This window comes from Aegilops tauschii, chromosome 4, assembly GCF_002575655.3.
Source record: "Aegilops tauschii subsp. strangulata cultivar AL8/78 chromosome 4, Aet v6.0, whole genome shotgun sequence".
Lineage (NCBI taxonomy): Eukaryota > Viridiplantae > Streptophyta > Magnoliopsida > Poales > Poaceae > Aegilops > Aegilops tauschii.
The window spans coordinates 25287988-25310825 of NC_053038.3; the positions used below are offsets into that span (position 1 = coordinate 25287988).

A 22838-nucleotide genomic window follows, 5' to 3' on the forward strand; every position below is an offset into this window, starting at 1 on the left:
CCAATTAATTTCACTGAGTCTTGGTGGCGCAGCCGAGGCCAATACACCCAATGTACCTAGACGAAAAGAGTACAACCCATCGCTAATGTGACACTCTCTTTGTTTCAACTAATAAAGCACACATCAATTTTTTTTTTAACTTTGATCATCGATTTTACCAACCAAGCATTGTATTCGTATGGAGGGAGTATCAACAAAAGTGTGGTAAGCAATGCCAAACCTATGTCAACCATTTTTCTAAACAAAGTGCAATATTATAAATAAAAAGAAAAAAGAAAAGAAAAGGTCGGATCCGGTCTCGCCTTCTCGCCCCTTCCTCTCTGGCGCGTCTGCCTGCCGTCCCCAACATTTCGCCGAGCGACCAAAAACTACCCAACCCGAGAGAGAGAGAGAGAGAGAGAGAGAGAGAGAGAGAGAGAGAGGCCAACCCGACTACCCGAGGTCCCCTCCTCGTCGTCCTCGGCTCCACCAATCACTCTCGCGTCAAAGAAAAAAGAGAGGGGCGCACATCTCCGTCTCCGCCCTCCCCTCCCTCCTCTTCCTCCGCGTCTCCCTCCGCTTCCGATCTGCTCTGCGTCGCGGCCGCGGCGACGACCCCCCCATGATCTGACCGCATTGCCGCCGCGGTAACCCGATGGAGGCGCTCAACGAGCTCTGCGACCTGGTGGCCGCGCACCCGGATCTCCTCCTCGCTGACAAGCTCACCTGGCTCTCCTCCCGCTGCGCGCCGCCCGCCTCGCCCTCCTCCGCCCCGCAGCGCGCGACCCGGGCGCACCTCCACTCCCTCCTCGCCCTCGCGCGCCTCCTCCCCGCGGGCGCCGGCCCGCCGGCGGCCCCGCTCCTCGCCTTCCTCGCCTCCCGCGCCTTCCTCTCGCCGGCCTTCTGGCCGCAGTCCTTCGCGCCCGCGCCCTTCCTCGCCAAGCTCCTCCCGCTCCTCGCCGCCGCGCCCGCCTCCCCCGCCCTCTCCTCCGCGCTCTCCGCCGCGCTCCTCGCCGCGCTCGACGCCGCCGACCCCGCCTCCGCGCCGCTCGCCCGGGCCTTCCTCTCCGCCGCGGCCGCCAAGCCCCCGCAGCTCCTCCCCGCCGACACCGCGCCCGTCGCCCAGCGCCTCTTCCTCGAGTTCCCTGGCTCCGACGAGGCCCCGCCCAGGGCCAAGGGGAAGGGGGAGGACGCGGCGGGGCAGGAGAATGGAGGGATCAAGGAGGCGGTGCAGAAGTTCGAGGGGGAGGCGATCGAGGCCCTCGAGCGCAAGGAGGTCGCCTTCAGGCTCATCGTTCAGATGCTCGGGGGCGAGGGCGGGCTGGAGGCCGACAAGGTTGCCAAGGTCAGGAATGCTGCCGCATGGCAGGTCCGTTCGCTCACGGATTTTCTTAAGGTGAGGCGGTGTCTTCTCTTCTCTCCCTTCATCTGTATATCGCCTGTCGGTGTCTGCATTCGCATTTGCGCGTGTACATGTGTAAGGTAGATGTTTGCTTGCGGTCTGATCATGCTTGAGGTGATGGTTGGCAGATTAGGAAGCGGGACTGGAAGGAGCAGGGTGCACAACTGAGGGTGAGGATAAACACCAAATTATCGTGTTGCCAAGCTGCGGTGGTGGTTCTGGTCCGGAGTGTCTCGGTCTTGGACGCTGACAGCAAAGCTTCCAAGGATATGCTTCAGCAGACTCTTGCTTGGTTCATCGAAGCCACCAAGTCGTGCATCCTCTCATCCTGGCGAAAACTCAAGATTTGTGAGGAGCTCTTTTGCACTCTGCTCAATGGGATCAGCCAGATAACAGTCTCGCGTGGGGGCCAGCTCCTGCCGGTTCTGCTGATTCCCTTGAAACCGCTTGTTGTCAGCACATGTTCGCAGGTATGTTGGTCTCATGCTTCTCTTGTTTGGACTACTGATTTCTTTTATGGAGGTGTTGCCTAATGTGAAATCAATCATTCCCTTGCAGGCTGACATGACGGGCTGTAGCCCTGGCGCTTTGTTCGAGGCAGTGGTGAAGTTGAGCTGTGAGATCATAGAGTTTGGCTGGACAAAGGATAGGGCTCTAGTTGACACATTCATTATGCGTTTAGCTGCATATGTTCGTGAACGGAATGATTATGAGGAAGAGGTATTCTTCTTAATTTTTTTCACCACATGAAAATTCCATGCGCTAGTAAGGTTTCCTGCAACCCTTAGGGCATAGCTGCACAAGCCAACCTTACTTGATGTCACTTTGCGCAAGATGCTTAAAATTGTTGTCAATCAGCATGTGTCAGTCACATAAAATGCTTGGTTATATACAAGTTACCATGCCAGCACATTGAAGAACTGAGAACTGAAAAGCGATGTTTTCTGAACTTATCACCTCAGCAAACAGCTAGAAGGTCATGCATTTGGTGCTCTCAGTCCGCCTAAAATCTTCAAAAATTTCAAGATACTACGATGCATCATTTGTACAGTTATAACTGTGTTTACTTTTTCTGTATTTGGGTTAGACTAGACAATATTGATGCTATCTTCTTTCCTATGAGGCCATAAACTTCTTTATGTTGTGGTAGACTCATGACCTGTGAGTTTTGAATTAATCTTTCCATGTGCTCTATACCAGTCAAAAAATTAGTATTGTTTCTTTACATTTATTACATAGCGTGTTGTCCATATTTTTTTCATTTTGACTGCCAATATTCATGGTTGTATGGTAGTAAAAATAATAACAGATTTATTATTAGGAAAGTGATTTTAATCACGAACATTCTGGTGACTGGTGTCATTTTCCTGTGGAAAGTTGTCAATCTAGATATTAATATATATGGCACTGGTCATGTTAAAGAAGCTTTTACCTGTAACTCTTCTTTCTGAACTGGAGGGGATAATACTAATATGCCTACCAGATAAACTTTTATTCTGATAACCTGGATTCTCCTCATTCACTAAGATGAAAGATAACGAGAAGGCAATATCAGTCATAGGTTTGCATGGCTTTCATAAAACATGAGTATCCAGCTAGTGTTCTGTTTGCGGTAAAACTCCAATCACTTATGTTTTTTTCCTTTTTCTTCTTCCAAATTTAGGCTCATGGGTGTTTTAGTGCTGTAAGCAAAGAAATGGATAGTCATATAGCCTTCTGCTAATTTAATCCAACCACAGAAATCTGGAAGCACCCACCCTTAATTTATTTCAACCTAGTAATAGTATGCTGCATTATTTGGGTGCATGGAGAAAGTTGCAGCGTCATCACCTGATGTGCTGGTAGGTTATATATCAAGACAATATTCCCCATGGTATCAGAATAATTTCCAGCAGCAAGCAGAACAAGCTACATGATCTTTGTTTTGATTTTGCTAGTTGAGTCTTTTGCGATGGATCTAGCACATTTTGGAATATCTCTTCTACCAGAGTCGCAGATACATGATATGGCAGATTACAAGCACCATAATTCTGCCCATTGCTTTGTTTTACTGTTGAGGGTGGGTCATTCTGAAATTTAAATTCTTGGAACTTGGAAAATGTGTTCTATACAAAAATTAAGCTTCCCTGCTGCCGTCAGTCTTCCTTTATGGGACTTACACTGGCTAACTGTAGCGACTAAAGATATGCATCACGGTAGCATGATTAACTGTCAATGGCTGGTTGTTTACGGAGGCGTGAATCTATTGCAGGATGGTAAAGGAAAAGACACAGTTCCGGTGATGCGACTTAATGTAGTACGCCTTCTGGCTGAGTTGTGTGTATGCTTGAAAAGATGGGAAGTTGTAGACATGATCTTGCCCCTTTTCATTGAACATCTAGAGGAGGGTGACGCTTCATCTCCAAGTTTATTGCGTCTAAAAGTATGGAATTTTGTCTCTTACCCATTAACGTACTTACCATGTGTCACTTTTGATGATATTGTTTCAAGTTTAAGCAAAAGCATTTATGGTAATCAATTAATTTAAACTACTGCAGTTGTTAGATGCAATATCTCGTGTGGCATGCTTGGGTTTTGAAAAATCATACCGTGAGAGCGTTGTATTGATGACAAGAAGCTACCTGGATAAGGTTAAAGCTGTAGGAGCTGCAGAGAACAACACATTGCCATCAGAAGCAACAGCTGAGCGAACAGAGGTCTGTGATGAGTCCAATAAGAAATTTACATTATATACTATCATAGAGTTGTAATTTTGATTCATGTTCCATGCTAACTGTGTCAACAAAATTCTAGACTCTTCCCGCAGGTTTCTTACTTGTTGCTTCCAACCTCACTAGCACAAAACTCAGATCTGATTATCGTCATAGGCTGTTGTCTCTGTGCTCTGATGTGGGGCTAGCCGCTGAATCTAAAAGTGGGAGGTGAGATGTTTTGTCATCAATCTTATTTTTCTATTCTTAAGCTAAAATATATCTTGTTTTTGCGTCTTGAATATTGTACACAGTTTTTGCTAGGCGCCAATATGTTTTCTTGTATGTTTGAGGTTGTAACTCAAGACAGTTGTAGAGTTCAGGGTTGAAAACTGGACTTAAGGGAGAGTTTCGAGTTCAAAAACTGGACCTTTTTCAAGTCAAATAACATCTATTATGGACTGGAGGTTGTATTGCTTAGATTGTGATATACTTAACTCACCATGGTGTGAATGAACGAACAGTCATGAGTGTCTGGCTCTGTTCATTTGTGGTTTTGTATGAGTTTCCTAGGATTTTATTTTTGTTTTCTGGTTTAAATGCCACAATTTTTTTGCTAGACTCTGGTCATCGAGTATACACTTTCTACAGGTATTTTGTTTTGTAAATATGTTTTACGTGCCATCTTGATTTTAATTTTGGACTGGAGCTGTAGGGACCCTCACCTCTTGAAAATAGAAGAGTCTGAAGGAAACAATCTAGCCCTTCTAGCTTTCCCTGCGAAGGTTAAATGGCTCTCATGTAGAATTATAAATCCATCTACTAATTTGTATAATACTAACGTTGTATCACCTGAATCTGTACGTGGTATTCTTTTCTTGTACCCTCTTCATTTATCATACACAATTTTATTTCATCTCTTATGCTTGTGCTAGTTAACTGTCCGTGCTTACTGTAATTGTCATTACTGTAGGAGTGGTGCTGATTTGATGGGCCCGTTACTTCCTGCGGTTGCTGAAATATGTTCAGATTTTGATCCAGTGTCCTCTGTCGAGCCATCTCTATTGAAATTGTTTCGCAACCTGTGGTTCTATATTGTCTTGTTTGGGTTAGCTCCTCCGATACAGAACAACCAGGCATCTACAAAACCTGTTTCCACTCCGTTAAACACTGGGGAGAGCTGTGTAGCCCTGCAAGCTGTTGCTGGACCCTACATGTGGAATAGCCAATGGTCTGTAGCAGTGCAACGCATTGCACAAGGATCTCCGCCGCTGGTAAGTTTTTTAGGACCAAAGAGCTGGGAAACAGTATTATTATACTGCAGTTAGGAGTCTGAACTTGTTTGAATTCATTTCCTGTCACTGAGCATACATAGCTTGTAATGGAAGGGGGACAGATGTGGTTCATATAATGTATACTTTGCATACAGCTCTTTGTGCTCCCCATATTATTGTTAGCTTTCTTTTAGCAGGCCGATATATGAATAAATATCATTTTATCTCTGGAAGGACTGTGTGGTAGGCTCAGGGAATAAACTTGGATCAGTGAATTTAACCATAGTTAAAAAAGGCGCGCCTAAGCGAGCGCTTAAGCGCGCCTAGGCTCTAGGCGTTGGCAAAACTCATTGCGCATAACTACGTTTAATCTGTGCATAACTGCGCATAAGCATGCGCTTTGGTCAGTAAAGCGCAAGGCGGTGGCAAAACGCACAATTAACGCCTAGCGCTTTTTTGAACTATGAATTTAACTGTGAAGTTGTAATTTGTATGATGCTTGTCTAGATGTTTTGGAAAACTTGAAAATAAATCTACCACTTTTCATTAAAAGGGGCCTGTTTTTATTGTATTTTGTGGATATGGATACTACAATATTTGGTAAGAGTATGATACACGGGATTGTATAAATTAAAATGGTATATAATATTCACTGGAAAATTCAGAATTACTTTGTGACTTCGTATCTCACATGTATACTTTTTACATTTCAGGTTGTCAGTTCAGTGAAATGGCTTGAAGATGAGCTAGAGTTAAATGCTCTGCATAATCCAGGCAGTCGTCGTGGCAATGGTGATGAAAAGGCAGCTGTTGGACAGAGAACTGCACTTTCTGCAGCTTTGGGAGGTCGAGTTGAGGTAGCAGCAATGAGTACAATTTCAGGTCAATGTTTATTCTCTGTTGAGTGCTTTACGGCTTGTGCAGATAGTTGTTTGATTCCAGAAAATGTAAATTGCCCTCCATAAAATATAACAAAGAAACTCTAGAAACTAGATGATGCCCCGTGCGTTGCTACGGGAATTTGTAGCGCCGCATAGAAGAGGGATTTACAGTGATAAAATAGTGTAACCACTAAAGAAATATGAAAATATATGTTTATTTGAATCTTTATTGGATAGAAAATTAGTATATTTTTTGCGGGGTAGAAAATTAGTATATTGTAGTCGATAAACGCATTGCTAATGTGTTGGATTGCTAATATATTGCAAAACATCAATTAGAGTGATCTAAGTTTAGCAGGATATCTCAAAAATACCAATTTAGTTTGAGCGATCTAACATTTGTACCAACGAACTACCATCATAGTCCAAGTGAGGAAATGCAAATAAAAATATTATGAAAATGTGTGAATGTCTGTGTGTGCGCGCCCACGAGAGAGAGAGAGACCTCTTAAAAATTATAATGTTGGTATTATCCATTGTGTGCAGCCCAGGACTCCTCATTCTCCAATTTCCTCGTGCTACTGTGCCTTAAACGGACCGCAGCTGCCACGACACTGTGTTGTTTCTACATATAGTAAAAAAAAAATCTGCTTCTGTCCATTGCAAATGCTACTTCCCTACTTTACCTAGGCTTGCTCCTCTACTACAACTGCACCAGATGTACACCATACACATGCACCTCGACGTAGCCTCTCTGTAACTGAGCTCTAGCACACCTTCTCCATCATAATTTGGGTCCATGAGCCACATCCCCACACAGTTCCTCCTCATGAGTCCAAGGGCTCTGGGAATGGAAGAAGAAAGGCGATGACATGAAGCTGATGACTCTTCATATCATTGAAAACTCAAATGTGTACCCGCAAAAAAAAACTCAAATGTGTAAAATTTTGTAGCAGATTATGTAAATTATATCACAATTGTAGCACGACTGATTGAATAAAATCTCATCAATTGCACTGATATAGGCTCAACGAATTGCAGAGTATTAGCAGGAGAGTAACAAATTTTTATTTCCACTATTATCTAAGGACGGCGAATTGGACGGATTGCTTACTGGATTGGTAAAACCTAGACGATTAGACTTGCTGTAAGCATTCCCTGTTATTTAGAGATAAACCATCTCTTCTTTTTTGCCGGTGAGATAAAACAACTCCGATCACATAAACAACGCATACCTATCTATGAAGTAGAAACTGATAGGAAGCTCGAGTCCCCTCCTGTGGTCTGATGCAACGTATATGCGCCTCGAAGAAGAAAGGCAGCCGGAAGTGAGAAGAAGCCAGAGGCCATGGGACTAATAAAATCCCGTCGTTAGCGTCTACTAATCAGTGGTCCTAGAAAAGGTGAGAGCATGGAAGATGGGGTGTGATTACCTTGACCAGGACCGTGGGAGAGCCAAGGGAGCATGTGAGGAGGATTGGGCTTTATGCAGGAGCAATTTCTACTAGGAGACGAATCGGTGGCTTGACTGTTGAAGGATTTAGCGATTATAAGACTGGTCGGTTATTGAAGGCAGAAGACGAAACAATAGCTTGGCTTGGGTGACTGTCTTAAAAAGAGAAACATACTCGTACGCTGATTACGGAAGCCACGACGTGACATCATGCAAATAGAAACGGAAGACAAGACTTGCCCATGTGGCGATATTGCTGATGTGGGCAGGCTGCATGTAGAGATAAATCCTGTAGTGGGGATGAACTTCTTAAGTATATAGGATGAGTGTGATGCATTATAGGTACCTAAGGGCATCATTTCCAACACCGTGCATCAAACCGCCCATAAACGTCCGGACCGCGCTGTTCGGACACTTTGTACCGTCCAGCGCCGTACATCAAACGTCCGCATGTCTGAATTCCTGCAATCAGAAGCAAACCCGGGGGAGGTTTTTTGTGAACTCCACCTCCTAGGAGGATTGTACCTGTACCTATTTTTTTTAATGCAATGAAACGGACCTTTGCGTTTTCTCGAAAAAAACTTGGGGGAGGTTTGTAGACGTCCGGACAGCTGCCACCTTAGACTCCACACACCCGGCCCGCACAAAAGCGAGGCGGAGCCTATGCATTTGGACATTTCCTGCACTGTTTCCGCACGAAAGCCTGCCCTTTCCCCACTGTCTCCACTACGATCACCGTCGCCACCTACTCCAGTTGCCGCTTGTTTCGCCCTCCACCGTCATGATGGAGCCGGATGAGGTACCGACGGAGATGTTCGTATTCCCGACGGGCCCTGAGGCGGAGGAGTCATCGGTGCTGGCTGCCCGCAAGGTCAACACGGTGACACGCACCACCCGTCGCCACAAACAGAGGAAGAGGGAGGATGCTTCGCCAGCGGACGGTCACCCAGTTAGGCGTCCGATAAAGCGTGCGACTCGGCGGGTGCCGGTCGTGCAATCTTCTCCGCCCTGTCCGGTGTAGATGATTCCGCCATATTAATTTGCCGCTACACAAGGCACCCACAGGGTTTGGGTATGGGTGGAGCCACCCCATACCTTTACCCACCCCCCTTGAGCTTACCCATCATCCTTGACTATACACGTGGGTAGAATTAACCATGTTTGCAAAGCATCAATTTGTACAACTCACATCCATAAAAAGCAACAAATAGTCACAATTTATAAACAACAACACATATAAAGAACAACACATTTAATAAACAACTTCACTTTCTCGTAAACAACAACACATCAAAACAACATTACAGTCATAAATAGCAACACATAGTGATACATTTTGAGTTCATAAATTCACGAAGTGTGACATAATTTGGCCATCCTTGTTAATATGGCTACATGGGTATATAGGTATGGGTTATACGATTCCATACCCGTACCCGCTCTACCCGATGGGTTTCAGATTTTCCTATTTGTATACCCATGGGTAACTTTTTATCCCATACCTTACCCTAATAGGGTTTCTACCCGCAGGGTACGTGGGTAAAACCCATTGCCATCACTACTCGGTCAGAAGCAGCCCGCGCCTACCGTCAGCGCCGGCCATCACGTCCCGTACAACATCGACCTCAACGGGGAGTACACCTTCACAAAGTCGCAGTCGCCGGCGCTTGTCCGTTCGCGGATGCCCGCTTCCACGCCCGTCGATGCCCGGTCTCTGTTTGCCGGAATGTCTCAGCCGGGTGTGATGGTGGATGATGAGGAGGTGGCTACGAAGACGGGCAAGTGGACGACTCCCGGCCGGAGGTGAACACCCAGCAGACGAACACTCAGAGGCTGGACAGCCAGCAGTCGCAGGCCCAGCCGACGCAGATCCAGCAGTTGGACATTTGATGTATATAGGATTGGATGTCCGGCTCCGCTAGCGCTGTCCGTGGACATGTCCGGACGTGTCCGCGGACGTTTAGGGTGTCCGTTTTGATGGACGGCATTGGACATGCTCTAACATGCAGGGCTGTCTCATTAAGTCCCTATGTTTCACAATATTCTTGGCAGTTTACTAGCCAAATGGCCCATATATCTATGTGCTAGTTGAGCTACCAGAATGTGCAGCCCCACAGCCCTCGTGTAGTTTGAGCAGTATATCAGGTGGAAGCCATGCCCAATCCTCCCCATCAATGTGTCTGACGATCCAGATGCCATGGCTTGACACACCTTGGTGGCCCACAACTGCTATACTGGATGACGTGCAGAACATGACAAAGATCAAAGAGCTGGGAAACGCTTCAATGTCCACATATTTGGATGATTGAACTAACAGTCTAACATGCAGATTTCTGCGAGACCTACAAGTGAGACCTACTAGGATGAGTTTGCATTTTTTGAACCCAAGTGAGAGAACCATAAAAGAAGGGATCCACGGTGCAATTTATTTTGAAAATATTATCACAAAGCGGGTCTTACAGAAGTTACCTGTAGAGCCAACCTCTCTTCTCATAATTATAGTTCATTATAGTGCAACAGGTACATCCTGTTATGTTCCATTTGCTGCACTTGCACAATTTACACCTCCAACCACTGCTTCTTGCTATTGTTTTGCTCTCTACAGGGATTAACTTTCACAAGTGCAAATCTGCAGTTTAAAAGAAAATAAAAAAATGTTCGCCACTGCCCTCCCTCTTGTTCTGAATTATCGGGATTTGCATTCCCCTGGCTTTATTCGCATGAATGGTACACATGAGAGATGGAATTTTGTGAAGTATCCCACTAATTTGTTTTTACATTATTTTTCATTTTCAGGAGTTAAAGCTACATATCTCCTCGCAGTTGCTTTCCTTGAGATATTGCGTTTTAGCGGCAGTGGTGGCATACTTTCAGCTACATTGAATAAATCAAATAGTTCGTTCGGTTGTGTGTTTGAGTATCTGCTTACTCCCAACTTGACACCAGCAGTAACTCAGTGTTTGACGGCAGTTGTGCACAGAGCTTTTGAAACAATGTTGTCATGGCTGGTATGTTTCATACTTTAATTAACAATCTGTGGAGAATATCTGAATATGTAATCATTTGTTCTGTTGTCTTTGTATCCCGTCATGTGCTATGTCCTCTGTTGTTTTCTGTTGAATCAAATCACTCCCCATCTCATGGCAACTTCGATTTTTATAAGTAAAAAAAGGCTTACAGCTTTCTGTTGTGAAAGAAACACACATTCTACGCCATTGTTGCATCCTCGACAGCTTTTGCCAGGCACTTACATTTCCCTAGTGTTTCAGATGCATGTTATCATATCTAGGATTCTTGTTGAGACACACAGTTGTTAGAAAAGATGCACAAAGATGCACTGGCAGACAGATGTTTTAGTTTTCCTTTGGGCAGTATGAGACATCAAACATTACTTGCATCTTGTTCCAAGGTTTTAAATCGGCTCTAGATGTTGCATCATACAACATTAGGAATTTGATCTGCATTGGTGTTATCCGTCCTCCGTTCATCGACTTTGCATTGTAGACTGTAGTTCATCTGTCGAATTATACTACTGTTGTTTTATCTTTAGAGAGATGAGAAATTTGTAACCTGTAAGGCTGTAACCGTGCACCAGATTAAGTGTATTTTATGTTCCCAGGAGGAACGTACGTCTGACATAGGCGAAGAATCTAATGTGAGAGAATCTGTTCTTTCCGTTCATGCTGGCTTCCTTATAAAGAGCATGTCACAAAGGGATGAACATGTTCGTGATCTGAGTGTCAAGTTGTTAACTCAGCTGAAGGAAAAATTTCCACAGGTTAGGTGCTTTGATTTGGCTTCTCATGTTTTAGTTATTTGTTTTGAGCCACACTGATGACACTAGTATACTGAACTTTCAGGTTCTGTGGAACTCCTCATGCTTGGATTTACTTCTAATATCTGTTCATAATGAGTTGACTTCTGGTCCTGTCAGTGATCCTGCTTGGGTTGCCACTATACGCTCACTATATCAGAAGATTGCTAGGGAATGGATAACAAGTGCTCTTTCATATGCTCCATGTACCACTCAAGGCCTAATACAGGTTCAGTCAATATAACATTATTTGGCCTGCCTTTTTGAGCACCATTATTCTTACTTTGTATGAAGCCGATGCATGATTTGTTGTTAGAACATGGTCATTACCGTGTAAATGTTAAGGTTGCAGGTCACTTGTAGGGCACAGTTTTACTTTGACTGAAACATCATTGTTTTTTATTTCATTAGATATTTGGTGCAGCATGCTTTTCAGTTTTCACACTATTTTGGTAAACAATCTATGCTCTTAAAGCAGTAAGTGTCGCCTCTTTCATCTATTCTTCCTCTCGCCTTGTGACTACGAAATTCCTTCTTTATCCTCGTTTGCATACCCAATTATAGTTTTCTCAATACAAAATGCTTGTGAGCACCAACTGCTGGATTATTTTAGGGTTCAGGATTTAGTCACAGCACTATACTTCTATGGCAGCCTTTCTTGAATCGTTTATTGCACAAGCTTTGTGCCAGAGGCATCATTAAGCTGGCATATAAAGTTTGTACTCTTTGTTTCCCCGCCACCCAATGCATATATTGATTGTTAATATTTTTAATGGTATTGTTTAGGAAAACTTTTGCAAGCCGAGTGGTGCACAAAGAACACAGCATACGGCAGATGTTGTCTCACTTTTATCCGAGATACGTATTTGTATTGGAAAGAATGATTGGAATGGCATCAGGACTGCTAATATCCCAGCAGTTATGGATTCTGCTGCAGCAGCATCAGGAGCGAGAAAAGAAGCACCTGACATCACCCTGGAAGTACTGTCAACTGCAGTAGTGAGTGCAACTGTGAAATGTAACCATGCAGGGGAGATTGCTGGTATGAGAAGGCTGTTCAGTACTATGGGCGGCTTAAACATGGGTGTGTCTCCTCCTGGTACACAGTCTGGGCAGGCCCCACAGTCATTTGATGAAGTTTTTCTGTCCAAATTTGTTCGGCTTCTTCAGGACTTTGTTGTTACGGCGGAAAAACAACCAATAGATAATTCACAATTTCGTGAAACTTGTTCTCAGGCTACAGCATTACTTCTTGATCATCTGGTAATTTGTTTGCACCTAGGTGGTTTGTTACTTCCTTAGTTCTTGGCTTTGATTGTATTCTAATGTGTAACACAGGTATCTGATTCTCGAACGAATCTGGAAGGGTTTTCTCAGCTTATACGACTTCTATGCTGGTGCCCTGCTTATATTTCTACCCCTGATGCAATGGAGACTGGAATTTATATCTGGACGTGGCTAGTTTCTGCAGCACCTTCTTTAGGTCCTCTTGTGCTTGCAGAACTTGTTGATGCATGGCTGTGGACAATGGATACAAAACGTGGTTTGTTTGCATCTGATATGAAGTACTGTGGGCCTGATGCAAAATTGAGGCCACATCTTATTCCTGGTGAACCTGAGGCACCACCAGAAAAGGATCCAGTTGAAGCAATAATTGCCCATAGGCTCTGGCTCGGCTTCTTTATTGATCGCTTTGAGGTTATAACCAGACTTTTTCATTGTTTGCCTTGTGATTTTCTACAGTTGTTTTCTTTGCCTGTCTAAGATGTTGTGCATGCAACCAAACTCCACTTGTTCTTATGCTACAGCTGTTGAACCTTATATGACAATGTATGGTGATGTATAATTGTGTGTTCAGTTTGTGTCTTGTTTGGATCATGACAGACATCACCGCTGAAGATCTACTGATATACTATAACTCATGACTTTTTTTTTAAACCCGCTGCTGCAGAGAGGGGTTCTTCACACGTTCTATTTTGACAGACCAAATAATATGGAGGGAAATATGTGAGGGAGAAGAAAATCAAACAATGCATAAGAAAATTCCGCCTTTCTAAAATAATTTAAAATAAGGAAAGTTACAGTTATATAAAGGAAATTTCTCCCCTGGTATTTACTTGTCACTTATCTCAGGATTAATTTATCTGGTGTAGAACTTCTATATTTGACACCAGTCAGTGCCGAATAATAAACAGTTTAAATGGTTTCGGTTCTCCTGTTGGCAGAAGTATATGTCGATTATACCACAAGTAGTTTCTAGATTTTCATTAATGCGCTGAGACATGCTTCAAACTGGTCAGAATTGTACATTTTGAATATAGGGTTGTCCATAGGGTAATATTTTTGTGTTTATGGTCTGGCGGTACTTTTGGTAGTCTGCAAATGTGTTGCATTTCTAAACCACATCTTCGCAAGCAATTACGTTACTACTCCCACCGTTCTGAAATATAAGGTGTATTAGTTTTTTCAAAAGTCAAACCTGTGCATGTTTGACCAAGTTTCTAGAAAAAAATCAATGTATACAATACCAATTTTTTATAATTTGATACATCATGAAAAGTATTGTCATAGTTTATCTATTAGGTATCGCAGATGTTGATATTTTATTCTATAATCTTGGTCAAACATACAAATGTTTGACTTCCATGAAAGTTGATGCACCTTATATTCTGTAACAGAGGGAGTAATCATTTAATGCCCTGATATTTTTTCTTGTGGAACTAGAATCTTTAACATTCCATGAGCGATTGATTTGTTCTCTGCATATTATCAGCAAATGCTGCTTACCCTCGTACTATGTCTTCAAACCATCTTTATGTATGTACTAAAAGTGACAAAACTTGATGTCTTTTATCGTCAGTACATAATTAAAGTTGCTTGCATTTTTTGTGGTCCAAAATAAGAGTCGCCTTGTGATGTTCCGTAGGATAAAATGAAGATTCATTATTGACCCTTTAAGCAATGTTTTGATTGATTGCTAGCTAGATCTTATACATCCGCTGTTCTCTTGTTGTGCTGTTTAATCAGCTACCTTGTGTGCGTGTTATTTAAACAGGTGGTTCGGCATGATAGCATTGAGCAACTTCTACTTCTAGGCCGTATGCTGCAAGGGATGATGAAGTCTCCAACTCATTTTTCTCACCATCCTGCTGCTACTGGCACTTTCTTTACCGCGATGCAACTTGGTCTGAACTTTTGCTCGTGCCAGGATCAATTTAACTTGCAGAAATGTAATATGGGGCTTCAGTTGTTAGAGGACAGAGTATACCGGTAATAATCAATTCGTTACACAGTTTCCTTGTCTTACTATATTGCTCTTCAGTGTATTTTACGATATTTCTGCTGCAATATTTGGTTTGCTGCTTTCTATATCTTTCAATCATATTGGTGCAAATAATATTTATTTGGAAATCATGTTAAGAGGAAGATGTCAGAGTCAATTAGGATGGGAAGGTTGGGAATAAAGGGTGTAATTAAGAGAGAGATAATGCATTTGAGAAAGACGAGAACTGAATGCCACAGGATTCTCAAGCTGACTAGATACCACAACGCTTTATACTGTTAATTACATGAGATTATGAGCAAACGTGCAAGCATTAGCAAGTTTAGGGAGTTGAGAAGATCATTCGTCACAAGGTGGATAGTAGTACTATACAATTGCTACAGTTGCTAAAAGTTACATTTGGTAATTCAATAAACTTTATGAACATGTGGTTAGGACACTTATCTCTTGTTATTAGCTTGATACTGTGCTGTTGAGTATTCTGTATGCGTCGTCTACCTCTTCATTAAACGTGTTCATGTAATATTCAAAATTTGTTTTTATGCGTCGTGCTTATGTAATGATATGCAAGTTTGCATCTTTTCTGTTTCCTCCCATTATGTTATGGTACTTGATAATATAGTTTGCTTGTCCTGTCTTTTCTTGCAGTGCTGCTTTGGGATGGTTTGCTTATGCACCTGAATTTTATGAGTCTCCAAACAAAAGTTTTGCTCAGAGAGAGGCCCAGTCTGTTTCAATATTTGTGCACAATCTGCAAAATACCAGTTCCACTGATTCTGGTTCGAAGCCACAGGGACGTGAAGGTGAACTTAACACGGTATGATAGTCCTCCTCTATCTCTCTGCCCTTCCCCACCGAACATTAAATGCATATCCAGTCTTGTGCTTGTGATATAAAACACGGGGAGATAACTTGGTGGAGAGAGGAGAGCTTCTGGGAGGGAGAGAGGGAGGAGTGTGGCAGGAGGGGAAGGTGCGCCACAGAGACAGAAAGAGAGAGATGGCTACCAGTTTATTCTTTTCTTGGTAAAATTGAACTAGATCGACTCTACTTATTGGAGTTCTTACATATGATGACCAATTGAATATTGAATGCAAGCAGTAGATAAAGATGGATTGTTGAATGTGACTAACAAAGTAATATATAACCTAATGCATGGACCTAATTTGCTGCTACGCTTAATAAGTTAATATTGCTGTTGCTGCCCTCCTTGCACGCATGTGCCCATGGGGGTGCTGTGGCATTCACTTCTATTATCTATGTGAAAAGCTTAACATTTCTCTCTTGTTTTCCCTTTGGTGGCAGGCGGATCAGATCCACCCAGTGTGGGGTTCTGTGGATAACTATGCAACTGCGAAAGAAAAGCGTAAGCAATTACTTTTGATGCTTTCTCAGAATGAGGCGGACAGGCTTGAAGTCTGGGCACAACCAATAAACACAAAGTAACTACTACTGTGATATTATGTTATCTATTGTTTCTTATTTGTGTTATGAGTTTAAACTCACATGTGTTGCATATTATATCTGGGCAGAGATACGTCAACATTTCGTGGCAAAATTAGCTCAGACAAATGGATTGATCACTGCAGAACTGCTTTTGCTGTTGATCCTCGAATTGCACTCTCTATGCCTATGAGGTTTCCGACAAATGCAACATTGCAGTCTGAAATTACTCAGTTGGTACAGGTATGGTTCTTGCCTATAGCTGCTGCCTTTCAGATATAGTTCTCCATTGTGTCCCTTTCTTCACATTTAAGTTATTTTTTGGAATATCTCCGCATTTCATCTATACTGTAGGCATTCATTCACAGGAAATGTAATATTTATCTCTTGTTGCATTTCGCAACTTAATGTTAGCTGAAGATGTTATCTTTCATAATTATCTACTCTTAAAGATTTGTAAATTAGTCAGGGAAATGTAGTCATGAATATACTTAATTTAGAATAACATGCAATAATTTTAATCACTGCCTAACCAGAGTTGCCACTATTTTAAGGGCATTGCTGTGATCTGTTTGCCCCCATGCATTATGTCTTATTAGTATGTAGTCAAATGGCAAATCAGAAATGAATTAGTTAGGATATCTTGAATGTATCAACTACAGAAAAATGTATAAGTACAAGGATAGATATGTGACAATGTTATGTTGGCTGCCTTACCTATGGAGGTAAAATTCATATTGTGGTAAAATGACGAACTGGCAGTTATGTCTTGTTAATCATGATACCTAATATAACATACTGCTGGCTTGGGCTATTATGGTTTCAGTTTCTTTTGGGTGTGACATCTGGATATTTAAATGGCATGAGAAAAATCTTATCTGAAGATAAGAAAGTGCACTGTGTGATGCTTGCAAGCTCAGCATTTTCAGCCTTTTATTTTCTTGTCATTATCTTACATTTTTCTAGATTACTTTCCCCTTACCTTTAACCATAGTCATTAAAACCGAACCAGACCGGTTCAACCAGAGCCGAAGTACTGTCTGGTCTGGTTTGCTAGGAAGACCGTCGATCACAGATTCAGTTTCAATGATTATACTTCAATACTGGAAGTTTGTAACTAGTGGATGCTCTCACATTATTAAGCTTATGCTTCAATGCATGTGACCATTAAATGAAGCGTCTAATGTGCTTCATTCGTGTTTAAAAAGAAGTGCTTCATTCTATATTGAGCATCTTTAAGCCCTACCAACTGTTCAGTTTCAGGGATAAGGGTGAATTGCCATATCATTTTTTTTGTCTTTGCAGACACACATACTGGAGCTCCGTACAATTCCTGAAGCATTACCCTTTTTCATCACTCCAAAGGCAGTGGACGAAAACTCAGCACTGTTACAGCAACTTCCACACTGGGCTCCGTGTTCTGTTACGCAGGCATTGGAGTTTTTTACCTCTCCTTATAAAGGACATCCCCGTGTTATGGCATATGTTCTTCGTGTCATGGAGACTTATCCACCTGAGACTGTCACCTTTTTTATGCCACAGTTGGTACAGTCTCTCAGATACGATGATGGGGTGAGAATTTCTTCCATGTGTTTCTATCAGTGCAGACCAGAAAAAAATACTACCCCCTCCGATCCAAAGTAAGTGTCGCAGTTTTGAACTGCGACACTTACTTCGGATCAGAGGTAGTAATAATTAAATCTGCATTTTGATTTATTATTCCTTGTAGAAGACATGTCACCTTCTTAAAAATAATAATGTGCTTCTCTTTTTTTCCTTGCCTTTTATCTCATCAGAAATTAGTTGAAGGATACTTGCTTGGAGCTGCTCGAAGAAGTAATATATTTGCTCACATCTTAATATGGCATCTGCAGGTGAAATTATTTAGTTTGTATTTTCTATATTTCTAAAATTATGGGAACTTGTGTTTGTTCAAATGAAGATATAAATTTTATTTTATTCTCTAACATATTCCTACTGGGAAATTCTTCGCTGACTTTCTTGTTCATTTGCAAACTGGAAATTCCAGGGGGAATGTGAGGAAGATGACAATGAAAAGGAAGGAGCTGCCCCAAAGGTACAACACCTTGTCATCTTTCTATAGCTGGAATCTTCCTTTCATTTTCCTTTGGGTTTCAAAGTATCCTGTTGCATTACCCAAAAAAATCCATTACAGCCCCTTTATGGAAGTTCCTTGTAACGGTTGGTTCCCCATAAATTAATAAGCTTGAGGGACAGCAAGAATGTTAGTTTGTAGTCAGGGTTATGCTTATTTGATAAGGCACCTGAAAGATTTTATGAAATGTTTGTTTACTTTTGACTCATGCGCTTCATGAAATTAACTTCCATCGTTTTTGCAAGTAAAGCTGTTGTAGTGGTGAATAAATGATGGATTGAACAGTTAAGTCGTGCAATGTTATTTTGAACGGGAAGAATCCATATTATATTCAGACGTACAGTAGGCATGAACATAGGACTCTATGTCTTGTATGTCAGTCGCCGTGTTAGTCTGATGCTTTTCTGTTTTGTACGTACTGTATATGGCCCACCCAGCACCAAGTTAGGGAGAGGATCCCCGTGATCTCTATATATCTAACTTGCTTCCAGGGCCAAGTGCCTCTTCTAGCCTAGTGCACAACATTTTCTGAGTAAAATCTTGTCTTGGTCATTTCTTATCTTGTAACTTAGTCATAGTAATGTGTGCTGTTTTGCCAAAGCACATTGCAAGCTTTGAAGGTAATGTGTATAATCTTAAACATTTTTTTCTTTTCAGCCCAATGCTTTCCAGTCCTTGCTTCCTGCTGTTAGGCAGAAAATTGTTGACGGTTTCACTCAGGAAGCTCGGGACATGTTTGAAAGAGAGTTTGATTTTTTTGACAAGGTCACCTCGATTTCTGGTGTTCTTTTCCCTCTCCCCAAGGAAGAGCGAAGAGCTGGTATTAAAAGGTATTTATAGAAATTTCATTCTTGTGTTTTGTTGAAGAACTAAGACCCTACTACCAAGAGAACTTCTTCTCATCTGGAAATTTGTGCTAGTGAACTCATCATTTTGAATTCTTCATGCAGGGAGCTGGAGAAGATTACTATTCCAGGTGACGACCTCTATCTACCTACTGCAACAAACAAGTTAGTACGGGGCATACAGCTGGACAGTGGTATTCCTCTCCAGTCTGCCGCAAAAGTTCCAATAATGATTACTTTTAACGTGATTGATCGTGACGGGAACCCAAATGATGTAATGCCACAGGCTTGCATTTTTAAGGTAAATAATTCTTTTGTCGCAATGAAATCTGCGCAGCTAATTTCTTTCATGGGGGTAAACCTATAATTCTGGGTCATGTGTATTTATCTATTATTATGGGAACATAAACCTCAGCTCACATTTCCGTCTTTGGAAGGACAATGAGATTGCTGACTCCATACCAAGGTTTTAAACCGATGTGTGCCTATATAGCAAGGACCTGGAAAGCTTAGCGTCGATTTTCAAATCATGTCATAAGCTGATGACCAGCATAATTAAAACCACTGTACAACCTGCGGCTGTTGGGAACAGTCTTCTCAAGTATGATCAGAGGCTCCCATGGGAACTGTACAGTGTTTTTTTGGTGTCTTGCATTCTCTTGATACAAAAACGTACAGCTTGAGGTTAGGAAAAAAAGAGTGCTAAATTTGTTGAGGTACATCAATTGTGGTAGGAACCTTGACCTGAGAAATATCTTCACCTCTACAAAATTGGGTGGGCAATTTTACAAAGTTACCACTGAAAGTTCCCACCATGTTTCAGTCACATTGTTCATTGCTGATAATCTCATTATTAGTTTCATTTCATTGTCACCTGGGTACTTATACGTGATATGCAACTACTTTTCGCATGTTCTCTAAAAAAGTTACAAGTGCAGACTGCAGACACTCACACCACCACACCCATGCACACGCGCGTGCATGTCCTACTGAAACATATGCTTTCTGGGTGCAGTTGTACACAATTTATTTTTTAGGCTTGATTACAGCCTTTCTGTGCTGCTGTCGTGGTTTTGTGCAACTAAAAGCTAGCTATCAACATGGTGGCTCATTTCTCATTCTGATTTTGCTGGCAACAGACCGTAATAGTTCCTTTGACATGACAGTTAGTAAATACACTTTTATCATTGCCACAATATGGTTATCATGTGGACTATAGGTAACATGGTGAAATACTAAAATGACCTTGATTAATTGCGTCATTATAATTTACACCATAAACAATATTGTAGGCATAATGATAAAGGTGCACAAATTACTTCGGTCGAGTGTAAACTAATTAAAAGTGAGGTCAAGTTCATTTTAGTTGACTTGTAGTTCAGGAGTTTGAAAAGGTAGTATGTCTACAACGTCTTTCCGATAATGTTATAATTTTTCATCCTGTCCTGGTAATCTTATATCGTTCACTGTGCTTGACAGTTCTTACAAGCAACTTTCTATGCTATGACAGGTTGGTGATGACTGTAGGCAGGATGTGCTGGCCCTTCAAGTTATTGCCCTATTAAGGGACATATTTGAAGCAGTCGGATTAAACCTGTATCTCTTTCCCTATGGTGTTTTGCCCACTGGCCCTGAACGAGGCATAATTGAGGTCAGCATAGACCTGCAATTGTTTCATTTTTCACCCTATGGACTACGGAACCAACTAGTGGTCTTGGAAAGAGTTATTGGCTGTTGTTCTTGCTTTCCTGTATGGTTCATACATCTTAACCTGAGCATGCTGCAGGTTGTCCCAAATACTCGGAGTAGAAATCAAATGGGTGAAACAACTGATGGTGGTTTATTAGAAATATTTCAGCAAGATTATGGCCCTGTAGGGTCACCTTCTTTTGAAGCTGCACGTCAAATGTTTATTGTTAGTAGTGCTGGATATGCTGTTGCCAGCCTGCTTCTTCAACCGAAGGATCGGCATAATGGCAATCTTCTCTTTGATAGGTTCTAACTTAGTCCTATATAATTAATTGACCGCGTAAAGCTGGAATAATCACTTAACCATCACCTTGCTTATGCAGCCAGGGGAGACTAGTTCATATTGATTTTGGATTTATTTTGGAGATTTCCCCTGGAGGTAACATGGGGTTTGAGAGTGCACATTTCAAGCTAAGCCATGAGATGACTCAATTGCTTGATCCATCTGGAACTATGAAGAGTGACACCTGGAATCAGTTTCTCAGGTATGCAATTTTTTCACAGTTCTAGCAAACTGTAATTGGGAGTGACTCTTTAATACTCCCTCTGTTCCTATATATGTCTTTATAGAGATTCCAGTGCGGACTACATACGGAGCAAAATGAGTGAATCTACACTAAAATATGTCTTATATACATCCGTATATAGTCTCAATTGAAATCTCTAAAAAGATATATTTAGGAACGGAGGGAGTACATGTCTTTGCAATTTATGCAAGTTTGATACACTTTTTCCACCACAAGGGTGAGGGAGCTAGGCAAGAAAGTCATGACCTTTGTAGATAAAATTATGCATAGAAAATATAGGTTGAAACATTTTGTAGAGAAAATTATGCCTAGAAAATGTAAGGGGAGGGAAAAAAGTTGGGCGACCTTTTGTACATAAAGTTATGCAAACTGTAGCTATCCCTCTCAGTATGAATTTGTGGAGGGAGATTGTCCGTCTGCAAACTTTCTATGTTGTTTGGAAAACGATACTGAACACTATATGAAGTGTAGTTTGTACGAATCCATGGACTGCATTGACCTTCACCTTGCACTGCATTGTTCTGATTACAATGTTGTCTGTCCAGACTCTGTGTCAAGGGATACCTAGCGGGAAGGAGACACATGAATGGCATTGTAACTACAGTACAGTTGATGGTGGACAGTGGACTCCCTTGCTTTAGCAGGGGAGAGCCCATTGCTAATCTTCGGAAGCGGTTTCATCCAGAGATGAATGAGCGCGAGGCGGCCAATTTCATGGTACGGACATGTGTCGATGCCTACAACAAATGGACCACCGCTGGGTACGATTTGATTCAATACTTGCAGCAAGGTATTGAGAAATAGTTAATTTCCCATTTTGTAAATGGTATGGGTCGTGTACATCAATTGTATGTAGCACACTAACTCCAGCATGTAGAGTTATATTGAGCAGTTCCTTTGTACCGAGAGAACTGAGAATGTATGTTTAACAGAGGTGTGATGTATTTTCCTATTGAAAGACAGTCTAGCTAGTAAGTAAGCCCAATAGTATAATCAGTTCACCAGGTCTTTTTGTAACAGAGCAGCAGATTCAATTCTTTGTCTTCTGCTGTCCACATATTTGTTTCTTGATTTTATCACGTCGTCGACATATTCTCTGGATGAGGTTGTGCAATTTCAGGAGTCACTTTTTGTTTTGTTTGAGAAGGATTTGGTATGTCATTTTTCTCCCCGTCCAGAAGTAGTGTAAGATTTTTTTTGACAAAATACCACAATTTCGTTTGCGCTTTGACATAAATATCGCACCTGTGTCTTATTTGATGTACCTACATCTCATCCAGAGATGCCATTAAGAATATATATTGCCTTTCTCGCGTTCATTTTTGGTGGCTCTGTTATCCTAGTTTTAGGGGCATAAGAACTTTCGTTGCTGGGCTTTCTCT

General features: G+C 41.9%; 1 protein-coding gene across 2 annotated transcripts; it reads left to right on the forward strand.

Moving 5' to 3' along the window:
• The first annotated feature begins 380 nt into the window (after positions 1-380).
• LOC109741919 (phosphatidylinositol 4-kinase alpha 1) lies at positions 381-22557 on the forward strand. Of its 2 annotated transcripts, XM_020301007.4 has the most exons (26): positions 381-1375; positions 1510-1851; positions 1940-2101; positions 3633-3803; positions 3919-4077; positions 4175-4302; positions 5045-5345; positions 6059-6227; positions 10476-10687; positions 11299-11457; positions 11540-11722; positions 12280-12756; positions 12832-13191; positions 14549-14763; positions 15425-15593; positions 16082-16218; positions 16309-16462; positions 17525-17791; positions 18016-18093; positions 18249-18296; positions 18993-19165; positions 19286-19481; positions 20691-20831; positions 20967-21175; positions 21253-21414; positions 22002-22557. In XM_020301007.4, exons 1-26 carry the CDS (start codon positions 635-637, stop codon positions 22258-22260), a joined length of 5772 nt encoding a protein of 1923 aa, XP_020156596.1. In that variant the 5' UTR covers positions 381-634; the 3' UTR covers positions 22261-22557. The 2 variants fall into 2 exon arrangements, with proteins under 2 accessions (XP_020156596.1, XP_045083277.1); XM_045227342.2 differs by lacking the exon at positions 3633-3803.
• Positions 22558-22838: the final 281 nt, after the last annotated feature.